This window comes from Sus scrofa, chromosome 8, assembly GCF_054392235.1.
Source record: "Sus scrofa isolate SSC_HxYL_T2T_F1_AM1 chromosome 8, Sscrofa_HxYL_maternal_Yorkshire_Landrace_v2.0, whole genome shotgun sequence".
NCBI lineage: Eukaryota > Metazoa > Chordata > Mammalia > Artiodactyla > Suidae > Sus > Sus scrofa.
In genome coordinates, this window is record NC_139390.1 from 82,279,208 (window position 1) to 82,297,775 (window position 18,568).

General features: G+C 44.1%; 1 protein-coding gene across 38 annotated transcripts in view; it reads right to left on the reverse strand.

Annotated features, from left to right (window-relative positions):
* The window catches only part of TRIM2 (tripartite motif containing 2), a 191,670-nt gene that overhangs the window by 58,652 nt on the left and 114,450 nt on the right, over positions 1–18,568 (reverse strand). For 4 of the 38 annotated variants that reach the window (XM_084972646.1, XM_013998067.3, XM_021101495.2 and 1 more), the window contains exon 1: positions 6,766–7,024. The exons of 30 other annotated variants lie outside the window; for them this stretch is intronic. In XM_084972646.1, the coding sequence (XP_084828772.1) occupies positions 6,766–6,768 (3 nt within the window). In that variant the 5' untranslated portion in view covers positions 6,769–7,024. Of the gene's footprint in view, positions 1–6,716; positions 7,025–18,568 lie in introns of those variants that run through there. 4 more of the 38 variants (XM_084972649.1, XM_084972640.1, XM_084972647.1 and 1 more) reach the window with 1 other exon arrangement.

The window sequence follows — 18,568 nt, forward strand, 5'->3', positions numbered from 1 at the left end:
ACCTGCAACCTCATGGTTCCTAGTCAGATTCATTTTTGTTGAGCCACGATGGGAACTCCTAACTTTATGATAATTATTGTAGGGGGTGAGAGTAAGTCTTTGTTAGTATTGTTAATTTACATGGTAAATTAAGTTTCTCATTAGCAGTAATTTAAAATCATGACGCTATTACAATCTGTCACAAGTGACCTGTTGAAGATATTTGGATTTTCAGGACTCCCAGTGTCAACATGAAAGGTTTTCAACCCCCATAGAGTCTCCAGCCAAGACTTTGCCAGGATAATGATCATTCCCTCAACAGAATGGATGCCTACAGTAGAAAGAAATTTGACTGCCCCTAAAGGGATAATGTGCTGGGGAAAATGGAGGCAGAAAATGTGCTAATAAGCGCTGCAGGAAGCCTTCCATCCGTCTGAATGTGCTGCAAGGAATAGACACAGAATATGCGACAGCCTTTCATCAAAGCCTTGGGGCACAACCACTGTGTCTGCTCTTCTGGATTAGAAGAGCAGGAACCACTATCTAAATTCTTGGCTGTTCTTTCCCCATCTTGGGTTCTGAAGCATCAAAGATCCTTTTCACTCACTGAACCAGCAGAAACAAGTGCACGATAATAAAGCTCAGAATAGAGAACCAGGGAATTCCCTTCATGGCTCAGCGGAAACGAATCTGACGGATATCCATGAGGATGCAAGTTCGATCCCCGGCCTGGATCAGTGGGTTAAGGATCCAGCGTTGCTGTGAGCTGTGGTGTAGGTTGCAGATGTGGCTTGGATCTGGTGTTGCTGTGGCTGTGGTGTAGGCCAGCAGCTGCAGCTCCAATTGGACCCCTAGCCTGGGAACCTTCATATGCCTCAGGTACAGCCCTAAAAAGACCCCACCCCTCCCCCTCCCCCCCAAAAAATGAAGAACCATTCTTTGGCTGGGAATCCGCAAAACTGATTTCTGTAGAGAGACACATGAAAACACACCTGGCTGGATTGGGTCTCTGCAGGAGCCAAAATGCTTTTGGATGCAGGAACTATCACCAGACACGTTGACCAAAGGCCAAGAGAAAGGAAATGATACAGAGGCAAAGGCAGGAAGAGCCATTTTAAAACTACATAAATAGTTAAGATTTAGTGTCATATGTTGACATTAACCAGCTCTAAGAATTTCCTTGGAGTTCCTGTTGTGGCTCAGTGGAAACAAATCTGACTAGTATCCATGAGGATGCAGGTTCTATCCCTGGCCTCGCTCAGTGGGTTAAGGATCTGGCATTGCCATGAGCCGTGGTGTAGGTCCCAGACGTGGCTCGGATCTGGCGTTGCCATGGCTGTGGTGCAGGTCAGCAGCTAAAAAAAAAAAAGAGGTTCCTTGTCGGTGGGCACCAAAATACTGCTTAAAGAGGGGTTCACTGCCCCCTTCAGCCCTTGGCTCAGTATCACCTGCCCAACTTGTGACCCTTCTGTTTAAAGCTGAAACTAGCCCCCAATCTCCAAGCACTTGCCGCTGCTGTCTTTGCTCTATTTTTCTCCACAGCACCAGGCCCTTTACAATGTAGTGTACAATGTATTTCTTTTGCATATTGTCTCCTCCCCCCTTCATGAGGATACAAGAGTCACAAGGGCAGGGATTTTGGTTTGGTTGCTCTGCCGTAGTCTTGTGCCTGGTACACAGTAGGCACATGGAAGTAGAGCTGACTTACAACGCTGTGTTATTTCTGCTGTAGAGCAAGAAGCTCAGCTACATATGTGTGTATGTATGTACATGTATGTGTACGGATCTTCTTTTTCCTATTCTTTTCCTTCATGGTTTAGCGCAGGATAGTGAATATAGTTCCCTGTGCTGTACAGTAGGTTCCTGTTTTTTCATCCATCCTCTATATACTAGTTTGCCTCTGCTCATCCCAAACTCCCAGTCCTTCCCTCCCCAATCCATTGGGAACCCCAGGTCTGTTCTCTGTCTGTGAGTCTGTTTCTGTTTCCCAGATATGTTGATTGACACTTTTTTTTTTTTGCTTTTTAGGGCCACACCCTAAAAAGGTTTGGAGGTTCCCAGGCTAGGGGTTGAACCGGAGCTACAGCTGCAGGCCTACACCACAGCCACAGCAATGCCAGATCTGAGCCACGTCTGGGACCTACACCACAGCTCACAGCAACACCGGATGCTTAACCCACTGAGTGAGGCCAGGGATTGAACCTGCAACCTCATGGTTACTAGTCAGATTTTTTTCCTCTGTACCACAACAGGAATTCCTATGCTTTATTTATTTTTTTTAATGGACTAAAAGAATGAAATATAACATGGCAATAGACTCAGTCTCAAGCAGACAAGAGTGGCATTTGCTGAATTACATGATAAAGAGTATGGTCATTACCAGTCTCGTGAATGTTTTTAGTTGACATCAGACGTTACCTGCCTTCCTATGTGACAGTCTAATGCTTAGCAACACATGCCATGATCCAGAGGGTAAACATTTAGTGATATATTTGCACACACTGGAAATGCAGGAAAAGAAATTGAGAACTATGGAGGACACATATGCATGGAAATTAAAAAAAAATCTCTGAGGACACATATGCATGGAAATAAAAAAATCAAAGAAGGCTGACCTATAAATTCCTTATTAGTTGGGACTTGCCAACTAAAGGCAGCTTGTGTGGGTAAAAACAATGCAACCATCACATAACAAAATCCTTGGGCACAGAAAAATCCTGTCCCAGCATTTCTTTCCTCATGTCATCTCTGGTATTTTGCCTGGCTCCCCTTCTCAAATCTCCTACAACTTGGTGGAAATTACAACCAAATGGGAAAGAAGAATTTGATAGGAGGAGATGAAATGAAAGACAAATGCCTGGGTCTGCAATTCTAAAGTCAAAACCATATTCCCACTCCAAATTATACCATTTAGATCAGAAAACTATCCAAACCCTTTACTGCTGACATAGTGTGAGGAGGAGCAGTGAGAGAGGATGGGAGAGAAAAGACAGACGGAAAGCACTCTTCTGGAAAAAGGAAGAGACTTGGAGAAAACTTGTCTGGCTAGGACACAGGTCAAGAGTCCTTCAGAAAATAAAATTGTAACATAATTTGTGGGTAAGAGGCAGCACATTTGATGACACATCATCCTAAAGGCACGAGATTCCATTTCTTTTGTTTAACTGTATGGCATGCCTGGATTATGGCTTCTCTTTGTTGCTACTTAGCTGAATTTATTTATTAATTTAGGCACATTTTTGTTGTTGTTGTTCTTGGGCCCATGACAATGGGGCAGATGGGCGAAAATCAGTTCCCCCAAGAAATTAAAAAATCTTCGGGTACATTTACAGAAAAGAGATCTTGAACCACTAAGGAGTATCTGCAATTCACAATAGGCTACTTTTTACCTGGCAGAGCAGGTGTTATCTAGAGCTCAAGACACAGATTAAACTACACTTTTAAAAACATATTTGTTTAATTTTTCCAATGTATGAGCATCTTATCATTCACCTATAATGAAATCCACACTGTTACTGAGGGAAGAAAAGAGGCCAGTCTTCGGTGAAATTAAAACAGGGTGACCTATTTCCAGTTAAATCAAGCCTCTATCCCACATGGGCCATTTTGTAAATTAGAAAAGCCAGATGCAATATCATTCTTGACAGCAGTAGGCGTGTGAGTGTGTGGATGTGTGTGCTGGGGTGGGGGGTGGGGGTGCCAGGAGGCCAGGGACTTTAATTTCTGTTTCCAGGGAAGGGTGTGTCCCAGCTCTCCCAGGGTTCTCCTTCGTTCCAGAGTCAGCGGTATGACGGCTTCCCGAGATTGCTGGGGTCTCCCCTCCGAAGCTGATTTTTAAGCCAAGCCCCCAATTTGTCTCTATACCTGTTTCCCCTACTTCTTTCCTTACTGGAAGTAACCTTCTTCATAAAAGGCCTTGCCTTTTGCAGCAGTTCCTAAGCTTTGCTTGGGGTTTTCTAAGTTCCAGGAGGCTGAGGCTGTGTGCTGGAGTGTTAAGTGGTCAGGCTAATTGGCGTTCATCTTACTGTCAAGATGCTGGGACAGTCAAGATGCTTGGGGCTCCCCTCCCCTCATCTATCACCTTGCCAAGCCTCTTCCTTGCTTTCATTGGGGACCACATGAAGAGGCTGAATATTCCCAGAAAAGGCAGAGGGCAGCCAGAGCCCTAAACTCTGGGAGTTGGGTGAGATTCGCAGGAAGGAGGAAGGGAAATTTATTCTGCATCAGAACTGCAAAAGACACAGGGCTACCGAACAGCAAAAGCCATCATTTTTGCCCTGGTGGAGAGGGAGCATATTATTTAAATCTGCTGTTGATTAGAATAAATGTTTACTTAAATTCACATGTTTTTCAAGGGTAATAATAAAAAGGACTTAACAGAAGAATAGAAGCTATTGAGAGTATAAAGGCAGAAGACAGTAAAATAAGAAAAAGGTGGACAGCCTAGCAAAAAAAAAACACAGGAGTGAGTGTTTCTTTCAATGACGCTATTTGAATAATTATATTGGGCTTCCCTGGTCTAAACTAAATCTCCAAATTCTAGGAGAAAACCTGACCTGTTAAATTCAGATAATCTACACAATAATAATATTCAAAGAACCCCAAGAGTCAAGCCCATTATAGAGCATATTCTACTAAAATCTACACTAAAGTCCTTATATAAGAAATAAAGAGGCACAGATGACATCGGAGATTTTTTTAAAGCAATTACAGATTAGTGCAAATTAGAATTTTGCCACAATTAGCAGTAATTTTTTCTTTTTAAAAGAAAAAAATATCAAATACTTAATCATGTGGTAGCAATTTTTTTTAAAGTTCTCTTCCATATATCTTACTAAACATACAAATGTTTGGTTAAGGTCTTAGCGTTATCAGAGAATGAAAAAAAGGCATAAGGGAGTCTTAAAAATTAAGCTTAAATTAAAAAAATTGCTATATATTTAGGGCTTTTTTCCACTTAATAAAGATAGATAAAAGAAAGTCCTAAGTTTGGAGAAATTAATGCCTAAAGATATCCAAGTAAAGGATATCTGCATTTCTTAGACAAAGAAGTATGTTTTACTTTATTTCACAAGCAGCAGAATCTACCAAACTCATATCACAGAAGATGAAAATTAAGTCATCTCCGTGATTAGAATATTAATTATTGTGAAAATGTGTAGGGATTTTATTTTCCATTTTAAAATGAGTGGGTTACATAGAGGCTGCAGTCCTGTTTCTTGAAACAGAACATATTCTATCAGAGAACCTTTTTACACTCAGCCATGTTTTAACCTTTCTGATGCTAATCCCTTGTGTCTTTCCAGGAGAAAACTGGAAGGAAATACTTAGAGGTTTAGGAAAGGCCACTATTCACATCCCTGCAACAGAAAGCTGCTTTCTCTTCCTCATCCCACAGCGCCCATGAAACTTCTCATTGTGTGCTTGTTGGGGAGGGGCATGCATTACTGAACACTACAGTGGGTTCGGAACGGCACCGCTAAAGCATCTGGCCCAAAATACTGAAAGGCACCAGAAAATTGGTTCACAGTAGGCAGGAGCGAATCCCAGTACTGAAGAAATCAAATGCGGAATCTGGGCAAACAAATGGCTCTCTTTACATATTCTACTTAAAACAGAACCAAGAATAAAAAGCCTCTAACAATTCATCCACAAGGAATAAAACTACTGTAAAATGAGCTGAGCCAAAGAATTGAGCGAATAATTTTTTAAATGCCTCATTCTGAATCTCGATCTGTTCCTTAAAGCTCTGACGCTGAAACCATCTTTTCTTAAGACAAAAACATCATTTCACCTTTGGGTTCAGAAAGCCACGAATTAACATTCACTTTTTAAAATGAGTAGCTTTCCTATTTGCTTTCCTATCCCCCCAAATGAGGAATAATGGCAGGGTGGGGCATCATTGTAGAAAAAGCTCTCAGATACAAAAATGATATTCACTGTTGCAGGAAGCAAACCTAAGGCGCAAGTCAAGTTTTTTTTCCCCCTTTCTGTGTAAGGCTACCACCGAACTCCACCCAGATTTGAGCCTATTTCAAAGGCAAGGAAAAAAAAAATCAGAAAGACCCCAAATGATCTCTCGCATATTTTCTGATCAATGGCATTCAGGATTCAGAGGGTCGAGTCATGCATTATGAATGAATGGGGTTTCCATTGGTAACTGGGAACCGTGGCCCTCAGACCCCAGGCTTCTCTAACAGAGGACACGGTGGGGGAAGGGACAAATGGCACGTTCTCCTCCACCCTGGGGTACTGAGGAAGGAATCCTGCAAATTAAATCTTTCATCCCCATCTTCGTACCCCACAGAGAGATGCACGAGGTGGGAGAATCTTATATTTAAAATAGGTTGATATATACATTAAAATGAGAGTAGTAAAAAAAAAATCTGGTCAGATCACATTAGAAACTTGACAGGAAAAATCTTTCGTGACTTTCTCCCTATTCTTGCTAATTTGATGCCTTTGTTTAAGCATAGAGTGGGTCTCCCTTGGTCTTACAGAGAATATAGCATCACCGGGGGAAGGGCGTTGGGGGGGGGGGGGGGAGCGAGGACCAGCGGTCCAAAGACAGCAGGAGAAATTAGTTATTCACCTGGCAGAAGACTAAGCAATCCGAACATTTACAACCTACCCATTTCTGCAGACAGACTAATCACCAAGGCAAAGAATGAAATCCTCCCCAGCCTGGCGCTGCAGCCCCGCGGCAAACCCAAAGAACAATGCCCAGTTCTGCTAACCTCTCAAGTTTGGAAGCACCATGCGAAGAGAGTGGTTAAAATTCCCTACCATGCAGTGCAGCCATCATCAGAAGCCCAGCATATCTTCTGCTCTATGTGGTGATGTGCCAGCTCATGAACAGAACAGAAGAGAAAAAAATGAAGGAAATAACAGAAGGCTCAGAAAAGTCGGCAGGAATGTTTTCTGGGTCATTAACAAGTGGGAGACCCCTGCTGGGATTCAAACCCATCAATCTTTATCGCACAGGACATCTTTTTCTCACTCAGCGTCTGTTGAAAAGACTGCAGCAGACCCAGCAAAGGATTCTGGGATAGGGATGCAGCAGCGAGCTGCAATGAGATTCGTGGGCGGCTTGCTCTCCCTTCTGAGTCAGCAGTCAGCTGTTTCCACGCTCTCGCGCTGGGCCCCAGGGCTCCATCACCGGAATGTGGCTGCACGGTTAACCGGGGATGGGGGCGCTGCACAGGGCGGGGGTGGGGTGGGGTCGGGGGGCTGCACGGGGCGGGGGCGGGAGGCCTGCTACAAATAGGAAAGAGGATGTGCCTATAAGCAGGAGGGGATGCAGTGAGAAAATGTGCCAGAAAGAAAACTAGGCACAGGGGACCTAAGTATGAAAAGTTGAAAACTACATTGAGTGTTTCAGGGGAGCGTGAGAGTGCACACTTCCTGAAATAAAGGGGAAAAAAGATCTAACTTTTAACACAAATGCAAAATTTTTAAGTATTATTTTTATTTTCTGTATTTTTTGCTTTATTTTTATATATATTTTTATTTACTTTAAAATTGTTTAAATTATAGTTGATATACAATGTTCTGTCAATTTCTGCGACACAGCAAAGTGACCCAATTACATAGATAGATAGATTGATTCTTTGTCTCACATTATCCTCCATCATGTTCCATTACAAGTGACTAGATATAGTTCCCTGTGCCATACAGCAGGATTTCATTGCTTATCTACTCCAAAGGCAATAGTTTGCATCTATGAACCCCACATTCCCAGTCTAGCCCATTTCCTCCCCCTTCCCCTTGGCAACCACAAGTCTGTTCTCCAAGTTCATGCATTTCTTTTCTGTGAAAAATGTGCATTTCTGTCATATATTAGATTCCAGACATAAATGATATCATATGGTATTTGTCTTTCTCTTTCTGACATTTCACTTAGTATGAGTGTCTCTAGTTCTGTCCATGTTGCTGCAAATGGCATTAAGTTGTTCTTTTTTGTGGCTGAGTAGTATTCCACTGTATATATATCCCACATCTTCTTAATCCACTCATCTGTCAATGGACATTTAGGTTGTTTCCATGTCTTGGCTATTGTGAATAGTGCTGCAATGAACACAGGGGTGCATGTGTCTTTTTCAAGGAGAGTTTTGTCTGGATATATGCCCCAGAGTGCGATTGTTGGATCATATAGTTCTATATTTAGTTTTCTGAGGTACCTCCATACTGTTTTCCATAGTGGTTGTACCAATTTACATTCCCACCAACAGTGTAGGAGGGTTCCCTGTTGTCCACACCCTCTCCAGCATTTGTTGTTTGTAGACTTACTAATGATGGCCATTCTGACTGGTTTGAGGTTGTACCTCAATGTAGTTTTGATTTGCATTTCTCTAATAATTAGTGATGTTGAGCATTTTTTCATGTGCCTTTTGGCCATCCATATGTCTTTGGAGAAATGTCTATTTAGGTCTTCTGTGCATTTTTCAATTTTTTGTTTTTTGCTGTTGAGTTGAATGAGTTGTTTGTATATTTTGGAGATTAAGCCCTTGTCAGTTGCATTGTTTGCAACTATTTTCTCCCATTCTGTAAGTTGTCTTTGTTTTGATGATTTTTTTTTTTTTTTTTTTTTTTTGCTGTGCAAAAGCTTGTAAGTTTGATTAGGTCCACTGGTTTATTTTTGTTTTTATTTCTATTGCCTTGGGAGACTGACCTAAGAAAACATTTGCATGGTTGATGTCAGAGAATGTTTTGCCTATGTTCTCTTTTAGGAGTTTGATGGTGTCTTGTCTTATGTTTAAGTCTTTAAGCCATTTTGAGTGTATTTTTGTGTATGGTGTGAGTGTTTTGTTTATTGAAGTGTGGTTGATTCACAATGTTGTGTTAGTGTCAGGTGTACAGCAAAGTGATTCAGTAATACACACACACACACATATATATATTCATATACTTTTCCTTTATTGGTTATTATACAATATTGAATATGGTACCCTATGCTCTATAGCAGGTCCTTGTTGGTTATCTATATTATATATAGCAGTGTGTATATGTTATCTGTTTTATATACAAAATGTTCTTTTTTATATAGGGCATATGGAGTTCCCAGGCCAGAGATCAGATTTGAGGTTGCAGTTTCAACCTCTGCCACAGCTATGGCAATGCTAGATCCTTTAACCCCACTGTGCCAGGTGTGGGATCAAACCTGTGTCCTGGCACTGCAGAGATGCCACCAATCTCATGGTGCCACATCGGGAACCTCAATTGTTTGTTCACTTTTTGATGGGGGCCATTCTGACTGGTGTGAGATAACAGCTCATTGGAGTTTTGATTTGTATTTCTCTAATAATTAGGGCTGCTGATCATTTTTATGTTCTTAAAACCTTTTAAAGTCAGTTGAATTATTTGATAGGAAATCAAGTTATGTAAATCTGTAAAGTTTGACAACTTTCTGAATGTTTAGCTGAAACCTTTTGCATCATCGAAAAACAGAAGATTCTGTTCATCCGTTATCAAATAAATGTTGACATATATGATTTTTCTCTGAATGACTAGAATAACAAAAAGCAGAGAAATGTCATTAGCATTATTTGAAGAACTATATCTTATAACCCTTTTCTGGGTAAATACCAAGAATGAAAAAGGTAGCAGAGGTCTCTTGACCTAGCTGTTGTGCGTTTTAAAAAATTTGCATTTGTGTTTCAAGATACGGTGTATTTATACAATGGTACACTACTCAGCCAGAAAAAAAGAATGAAATAATGCCATGTGAGCAACACAGATGGACCCAGAGATGATTATAAAACTGAAGTAAGTCAGACAAAGACAAATATCCTATGATATCGCTTATATATGGAGTCTAAGAAAATTATACAAATGAATTCATATACAAAACGAAAAGAGACCCGCAGATCCAGAAAACAAACTTATGGTCACCAAAGGGGAAAGATGGGAGGGAGAGAGAAACTAGGAGTTTGAGATTAGCAGATACAAACCTCCCTCCCTTTCTACTTACACAAGGTCCTACTGTATAGGACAGGAACTATAGTCAATATCTTGTAATCAACTATAATAGAAAAGACTCTGAAGAAAATCCATAGACATACCTATGTAACTGACTTTGCTGTTGCTGAAACTAACACACACTGTACCTACACCTCAATTTAAATAAAAAAGAGCTGTACCCTTTAGCTCTCACCCACTATACCTTCCCATACCCCACAGTCCTAAGCAACCACTAATCTCCTTTGTGTCTCTATAGACTTCTCTGTTCTGGTCTGTTACATAAATGGAATCATAGAATATGTAGTCCTGGGCATCTGGCTTAATTCACTTAGTGTAACAGTTTCAAGGTTCATCCATGTTGTAGCATGGGTCCCTACTTCACCCCTTTACGTGGCTGACAACGATTCCATTGTAGGGATATAGCACATTTTGTTTGTTCATCTGTCAGGTGATGGACATTTGGGTTGTTTCCTTTTTTTCTTTTTTTGCTATTAGGAATAATACTGCTATAAACATCTGTGTATGTAGGGGTGTTGGTGTAGATGTGTGTTCTGTATTAGAAGTTTACAATTTAATTAGAGCCGACTCTTTTTTTTTTGTCTTTTTGCTATTTCTTGGGCCGCTCCCTCGGCATATGGAGGTTCCCAGGCTAGGGGTCTAATCGGAGCTGTAGCCACTGGCCTACACCAGAGCCACAGCAACACAGGATCTGAGCCGCGTCTGCGACCTACACCACAGCTCATGGCGACGCCGGATCGTTAACCCACTGAGCAAGGGCAGGGATTGAACCTGCAACCTCATAGTTCCTAGTCGGATTCGTTAACCACTGCGCCACGACGGGAACTCCAGAACCAACTCTTGAAATGACAGGCAGGCAAACCCTACTTCACTTTACACTGTCCTCTTCCTAAGAAAGGCCATCACGGCACACCCTGACTTGCTAAGATAGGAGTCCCCTCTTCTCATTAGTGTTTCTGAACCTCTCTGGTAGCCAAGTTCACCAAAAGCTGATCCCTCCACTATGACATCCTCTCTTCTGACCATTCTCCTTCTCTTGCCCCACTCTGGGCACACAACCGAGAGGGTCTCTTTTACCCTTGGTTTTGTTGCTGGGCTTGCAGTCAGAGTAGTTTCACCACTCACTCGCTCATTCATTCCAGCCCATAGTCACTGAATGTCTAGTGTGTGCCAGGCATTGAGTAGACATTGAGGAGACAGAGAAGAATGGAATGGTTTCTTAGGCCTCAGGAAGGTCACAACCTAGTGTGGAGATGGATTAATAAGCGGGCAATTGAAAGTGGGAGTGGTACGTGCCTGGGCCAGTGGTAGTGGCTGTTGGTAGTAGAAAAGCTCAGTTTCATATCTGCATGGCTGGGTCACTTTACTGTACAGCAGAAATCGACAGAATATTGTAAATCAACTATAATAAAAAAAAAAAAGAAAAGAAAAGAAAAGAAAGGAGTTCCTGTTGTGGCACAGTGGTTAACGAATCCGACTAGGAACCATGAGGTTGCGGGCTCTATCCCTGGCCTTGCTCAGTGGGTTAATGATCCGGCGTTGCCATGGGCTGTGGTGTAGGTCGCAGACGCGGCTCGGATCCCCTGTTGCTGTGGCTCTGGCGTAGGCTGGCAGCTATGGCTCTGATTGGACCCCTAGCCTGGGAACCTCCATATGCCGAGGGAGCGGCCCAAGAAATGGCAAAAAGACAAAAAAAAAAAAAAAAAAAAAAAAAGAAAGGCTCAGTTTTTTTCTGAGTTGGAGTTTGCTTGTATTGAGATCTTGTGCAGCCAGGGTGTGGGGCCACAAGAGCAGAGAGGAGCCCAAGAGCCTGGGGATTGAGTCCACTGCCCACCTTGCTGAATCCTTAGTGCTGTCTTGCCTGCCGTTGCTTCCTTCCAGTTGAAAGAGACACTAGAGTCAACTGTCACCAGCCAGTTACACAGATGGTGCATATGCATAAGAATAGGACACATGCTAACTAAAGTGGGTTTGGCAGGCTCCCTGGAGATAGCTGAAATTTATTGACTTTTTGGGGGGTTTTTTGGATTTTTTTTATGGCTGCATTTGTGGCGTATGAAAATCCCAGGCTAGGGGTCAAATCTCAGCTGCCAGCCTACACCACAGCCACAGCAATGTCAGATCCAAGCGGTGCCTGCAACCTATACCACAGCTCACGGCAATGCCGGATCCTTAACCAACTGAGTGAGGCCAGGGATCGAACCCGCATTCTCATGGATGCTAGCTGAGTTCTTAACCCCCTGAACCAGGATGGGAGCTCCAGTGGTTTAGCATTTAGAAAATACCTTCAAAACACAAAGCAAACCCAGAGACAGAATGGGAAGGGGAAATCTGGCTCCCCATTGGATCTGTTTCTTTTACTGTAACTTTTGTATTGTATTACTTTTGCTATGAGTTAACAATGCGGTCTATAGTCTGAAATATATAGCATTGCCCATTCCCAAGCCTCTGACTTTTAAAGGTGTAACCCTTTTCCATTCATACAGAGATAAAAAGTTGCAGGACAGAGAATAACATTTGTCTTGTTGGAGGTTTATATGATCATTGGGATCAGATCTATCTGGAGAGCTGCAAGAACAAAGGATTCTGGCCCGGAGAGGTCTGCAACAGCCAGTCACCCTCCCTCCCCTTTTGGTATAAAAGCCTGAATTCTAACTTGGGGAAGATGGTTCTTTGGGACACTAGTCCCCTGCCTTCTTGGTCTGTTGGCCTTCCAATAAAGATGCTCTTCTTTACCCCGCAATTTATCTCAATTTATTTGCCTGTCATGCAGCAAGCAGTACTGACCTAGACTGGGTAACAAGAGCAGACATTGTTATTATTTTAGTGGAAACTGAGCTTCAGAAAGGTTACAGGACCAGCCCAGAGTGGAGCAGCCGGTAGGCAGCAGAGGTGAATTAGAGTTCAGGCCTTGAGGCTGGCAGAGTTCCTCTTGCACTGTGCCATGGTGCCCCTCAAGGATGGTCAAAAGTTAAAAGGCAATTCAGCAGTGGAACAAAGCCAGCTGATTAGAGAGGCGATGTGTTTCAGGGAGAGATGAAGCTGCCTGAAATCCGGAGCCTATAAAGTCTGCCTATAATGCAATCATCATTTAGTTCAGTTTTTCCCCCCAATCTTTGCTTTCGAATGCCATTATGAAAACAGATGCTGAGGAGTACCCATGTGGCTCAGTAAGATAAGGATCCAACATTGTCTCTGTGAGGATGGGAGTTTGATTCCTGGCCTCGCTCGATGTGTTGAGGATTGGTGTTGCTGTGGCTGTGACGGAAGCCAAAGCTGCAGCTCCAATTTGACTCCTGGCCTGGGAACTTCTGTATGCCGAGGGGTGGCCATAAAAACAAAAACAAAAACAAAGAAAAGAAAAGAAAAGAAAATTGTTGCCAAATGGTCTTCTGGAAGAAGATAGTAAGGAACAATTATTTCCAGCCTTCAGTTTGGGCTTGAGTGACCAGAAAAGGGATGTGGTTAGGATGGTCCAGAGGTCAGCATCAGGTGTAACCCCTCAGAACCAGGCTCTTCTAGCCAGTCCAGACTCGTTGCAAACCAGTTTGGGTAAGTGGTTTGGCTTGGACCCCGAGAGGCTCCTTCCTCTCCATTGGCAGAGGCCCTGGGAGTTAGAGGCCATTCTTTAGTGGCCTTGGGGAGGTTCTAGACCGAATAGGACCGTTTGAAAATAATGATGATGAAGCGGAAAGGATCTTCCCTTTAAGTGTCCTTAAGAAGAGACATGGTCCAAGTTGGCCTTAACCCAGTGGGGTTATGTGGATAGAAACAGATTAACCAGGGGATCCGATGACCCAGTTATAGCTCAGGAACACCCACAGGAACTGGCCTGGCCTTAGAAGGACCATCTAAAGTGATCCATTTCACAAATAGTTATGTGCCAGCTGGTGTACCAGGCACCAATGACACAAAAACAAAGGAGACGTGAACAGAATCTCTCAAAACTTCTCCTGGGGACAGAGTTTCCTGCCTCCAAGTCACAGATGAGTTGATTGGGTCTCCAGTGTTAGCACAGCCTTCCCAGACCGGCGGAAGGTTTGCAGTAAAGATGACCCACACCAAACTGACTCCCTGCCCAGTATCTTTTTTTATTTTATTTTTTCTTTTGCAGCATATGGAAGTTCCCAGGCCAGGGGCTGCATCAGAGCTGCAGCTACCAGCCTAACACGACAGCCACAGCAACTTGGTATCCAGGCTGCACCTGCAACCTGTATTAAACTTTGCAGCTACACCGGCTCCTTAACCCACTGAGCAAGGCCAGGAATCAAATCTTTGTCCTCATGGATCCTGGTCAGGTTTGCTACCGCTGAGCCACGACAGCGAACTCCCCTGCCCAGTATCTTAACCTCCAGCCGCCTATGTCTTTCAAGGTGGTGCCGCCTAATCCTGACGACGTAAGCCAGGTGGGGTCTGTGCTGCACAGAAAAAATCGAGACCCATAGTCTTCCTTGATCTAGGACTTCTTCTTTTATTATGACCCATTGGTGCTTTTGTCATCTTGAATCATATTAAATAATCAGAATTCATGTCTAATAACTGTCAAAAAAGAATTCCAGGAGTTCCCCTGGGGCACAGCAGGTTAAGGATCTGGCATTGTCACTGCAGCAGCTTGGATCACTGTTGTGAAGCAGGTTCACTCTCTGGCCCCAGGACTTCTACACGCCATGAGCGAGGCAAAGAAAAAAAAAGGAATTCCCATTCGTCTGGTATAGTTTATTCTTACGGAACACATGATGCTTTTTTCTCTTTTTAAATTGGCCCATTAATATTTGCCTATAAAATTATGCTCAAAAGACTTCCTTAGCCTACAATTTGTGGGTTTCACCTTTGTAAATAAAAAGTGTATTTGCCTATCTCCAGTCTTTAAGAAACTCACCTTTTTTCCCTAAAAGCTCATAAAAATCAGAATTTGTGATTGGGCCATCTGTGCAATGTATTCTTTCAGAAACCTGGAATGTCATTTATTGAAACCAGAGGACCGTTAAAATTTAGAACAACTGAATTTTCTATTTTTACCTACTATATTTGTTTCTTAGGGCTGCTGTAACAAAGTATCACAGACTGTTTTACATAACAAGAGAAATTTATTCCCTCACACTTTGGGAGATTAGAAGTATAAATATCAGAGGATCAAGGATTTTCTGAGGTGGCTCAGATCCCTGGCCTTGCTCAGTTGGTTAAGGATCTGGTGTTGCCGTGAGCTGTGGTGTAGGTCACAGATGTAGCTCAGATCTGGCATTGCTTTGGCTGTGGCGTAGGCCAGCAGCTGCAGCTCCAATTCTACCTGTAGCCTGGGAACTTCCATATGCCAAGGGTGTGGGCCTAAAAAGACTAAATCAATCAAACAGTCAAATCAATCAGGAGATCAGCAGGGTTAAATTCCCTCCAAAGACTCTAGGAAAAGTCTTCCTTATCTTTTCCAGTGTCTGAGAGCCCCAGGCACTCCTTAGCCCATAAATATATCACTCCAGGGTCTGTTTCAAGGCTATCTTCTTCCTCCACATATAAGGACACCTGTCATATTGGATCAGCCTCCACCCCACCCCACGCCATTAGAATATGACCTCATCATAACTTGATTTTATTTGCAAAGACCCTATTTCCAAATAAGGTCACATTCATAGGTATTGGGGTTTGGGACTTTAACATACCTTTTTGAGGGACATAATTCAACCCTAAGGCCCACTGTGGGTAAAATGCTAACATGAGCCCTGGGCTGACCCAGGCCCACCTGAGAAGGACCTGGCTTTCCCAGAGCACTATTCCCTTGACAACAGCGTTGAGATCAGCGGAGAAAGTTCTGCCTGCCTCGTTTATGTGGTGCATTAGTGGGGCTGGGTTGTGGCTAGGTACCTAGGAGACTGGTGGAGAAAAGGGGGCTGTAGCTGGGTGTGTCAAGGTGAACCCTGCATACATTGGCTCTCCTCCCTGGGACAGATCCCAGGTGGGTGACGGGGCAAAGAAGCTTCTAGGCTCCAAATAGGAAGAAGATGCAGCATCTCCTGCTTTGTATCCTTTGCCAAAGCGTACTAACCATAAGAGCAAAGGAAAGCCTTTGTGTCTCCCGAGGCTGATTGTCAGCTTGCACCCGCAAACACAGCTGTGCTGCTGCCCTGCCCTGGTCCGAGTTCCCTCTCATTAGCCTTCAAAAGCCCCTTCTCAGCCTGAAGGTGTCCTTGGCACGGAGCCGGAAGCAAAATACTAAGGCTATGCCATCCATCGTCACACATCAGACACCCTGGCACCACACCACCCTTCCCTTATTCCCTGCCTTGCTCTATGATAAAAATAACAAGCAGGAGCCAGCAAACAAAACTGCTCTTTTGTTTTGCTCTTGTCTGTCCTGAGGATACCTGGAAAACAGCGTCCCAGTCCTAATGCTGGATCCTGAATGACACCCAGGTCCACACTGATCACGGCCAGATAGTGTTTTTCTCTTGAGCCGGTTCATGATCACACTTTTCACTTGGACAATTAAATTTAAGGCGGTGCCAAGTTCCTGCCCGCCTCAGCGGTTTACCTTGTTGCACCCATCAGCGGCACCCTGACTACCAGGGTGGGATTTAGAGGCGGGGATTCTAGGCTGGCAATTTCCCTTGGCGACTGCCCCGCCAAGGCCAATGCCCAGCCAGACCTGATCGGATCGGGGCGGTGTCCACACCGCAGCGCCAGGAGCCGGCGGTGGCGGATGTGCGTGTGCAGCTAGTGATGCCTTACTAGATACGCCTTCCTCTTCCCCACGTTCCTTCCTCTCTGTCCCATAAAACAGATTATTCTTTACCACCATGTAGTTCGGAGAGAATCTTACAAAAGTTCATGTCGACTGATCACATAATTCCGCTTCTAGAACTCCATTCCAAGGCAGTAATCTCCCACAGCGCTGACTTCCCAGGCTAGGCAAAGCCCAGACACCATACGGGTCCCCACCCGCGGCGCCCGGCGGCGGTTTCTATGGCAACAGGCTCCTCCCCCAGGGGCCTCCTCAGAGGCTTGCAGGGATCCGCTCTTTGAATCTCTTCCCAGCCACGCCCCTCCTTCCCCACACCCCACCCCTTGGAGGTTTTTTTTTTTTCTAACCTTATTTCTCAAGGGCAGACAGGACCACTCTAGATAATAACTGATATTAATAACTCCACATAACAATTTCAAGTGGTGGCGATGACATGGCGGGGTGGGGGGTGGGGGAACATCAGGCATTCTATTGTGGTGACAGCAATAAAAGCTGTGAGGTAGAGGGGTACCCCCACCGGGCCTTTCCCATCCCCTGGTATTGTGGCTCTCCTGCCTTCCAGCCACAGGTTTGCTTCTGCATCTGAGCTGACATGACCAAGGCGCCACAAAGTCAAGGTGGGACTTTCTCATCCCTGTTAACATGCCTGAGTTTCCCGAGGACTTGGAGAGTTCAGGGCTTCCACGTGAAAGGTAGGCGTCTGGGCACCTGGGAAGGGTGAGTAATCTGAGGATGGCAGAACTTGACATCACCTGCAAGAGGCCGCCTCACCCATACCTACAGCTAGGAGAGTGTTTTCCCAAGCAGCATATGTGGCCCACACCACACTGGTCACCTATATTAGACTCACACTGTGAATGTCAGCATGAAGCTGTAATTAAGGCACAGGTTCTGAAGACACATTGGTTTCTGCTCTTCATGCAGACTGCTCTTGGCCTTTGTAAACTCATTTGTAAATTGTCACTAAAAAAGAGCTGGACCCCGCCGCCCCTCCATGTCCTCCACCTGCCTTTTGTCTATGGGAAATATTCAGCCAAAGAATAAGTTTAATCAGAGAAGTGAGAAAATGCAGAAACAAAAGAAAACAGTCAAATAAAGCCAAATAATAGTAGTGTAGCCATTGAACAAAGTCAAGGACCTTCCGTTCCTTCTCAAGGACTATAGGGAATATTCGGAGCCATATCTTGCGAACTGTCTTGTGGATACTGAAAACACCCACCAGATGGAAGAAGTTAATTTCATGATGACCAGAATGTAGCCATGACCCAAGCTGCCACAATTCTGAGAACTGGCCTCAAAGAAATGGGAACAAACCCCAACCCTGGAACTAAAGACTAACTGTCCTTAAAATAACCAAGATGACGCTGATCAGACCACTGAAGAACCAATTTCAAGATGATGGTCGGAGCTGACTGTGCTGGTTTTTGCATGCAGTCCGCTCCCTCCACCTGCACACTCCTCAATCTCTCCTTTAAAAGGTCTTGATCACTGGTTGTCAGGTTGTCAGTGAGGGGAGTCAGCCTTTGGATATGACTTCATCGGTCCCTCCCACCCTCTTCCGCTGCCCTTTGCTGCCAGCGTCTGAATGAAAGCAAACTTTCCTTTCCACCAACCTTGCCTCTTTATTGGGTTTAGAATGGCGGGCAGCTGGACCCCACTTTCAGTAACATCACCGTGTAAGGCTGTCGTGATGGTTAAATGGTATAGCCTGTAAGCGCCTTAGCACCCTGCTCCATGCCCAGCAAGGCTCAAGTCACCATGACAGAGCAACAGTGGAGAATATGGGCCCCAGGGCCAGGGCAGATTTGAGTTCTGGCTCTGCCACTTAGGACTTTAAGCAATTTAACTTCTCTGTGCCTTGATTTCCTCATTTGTATA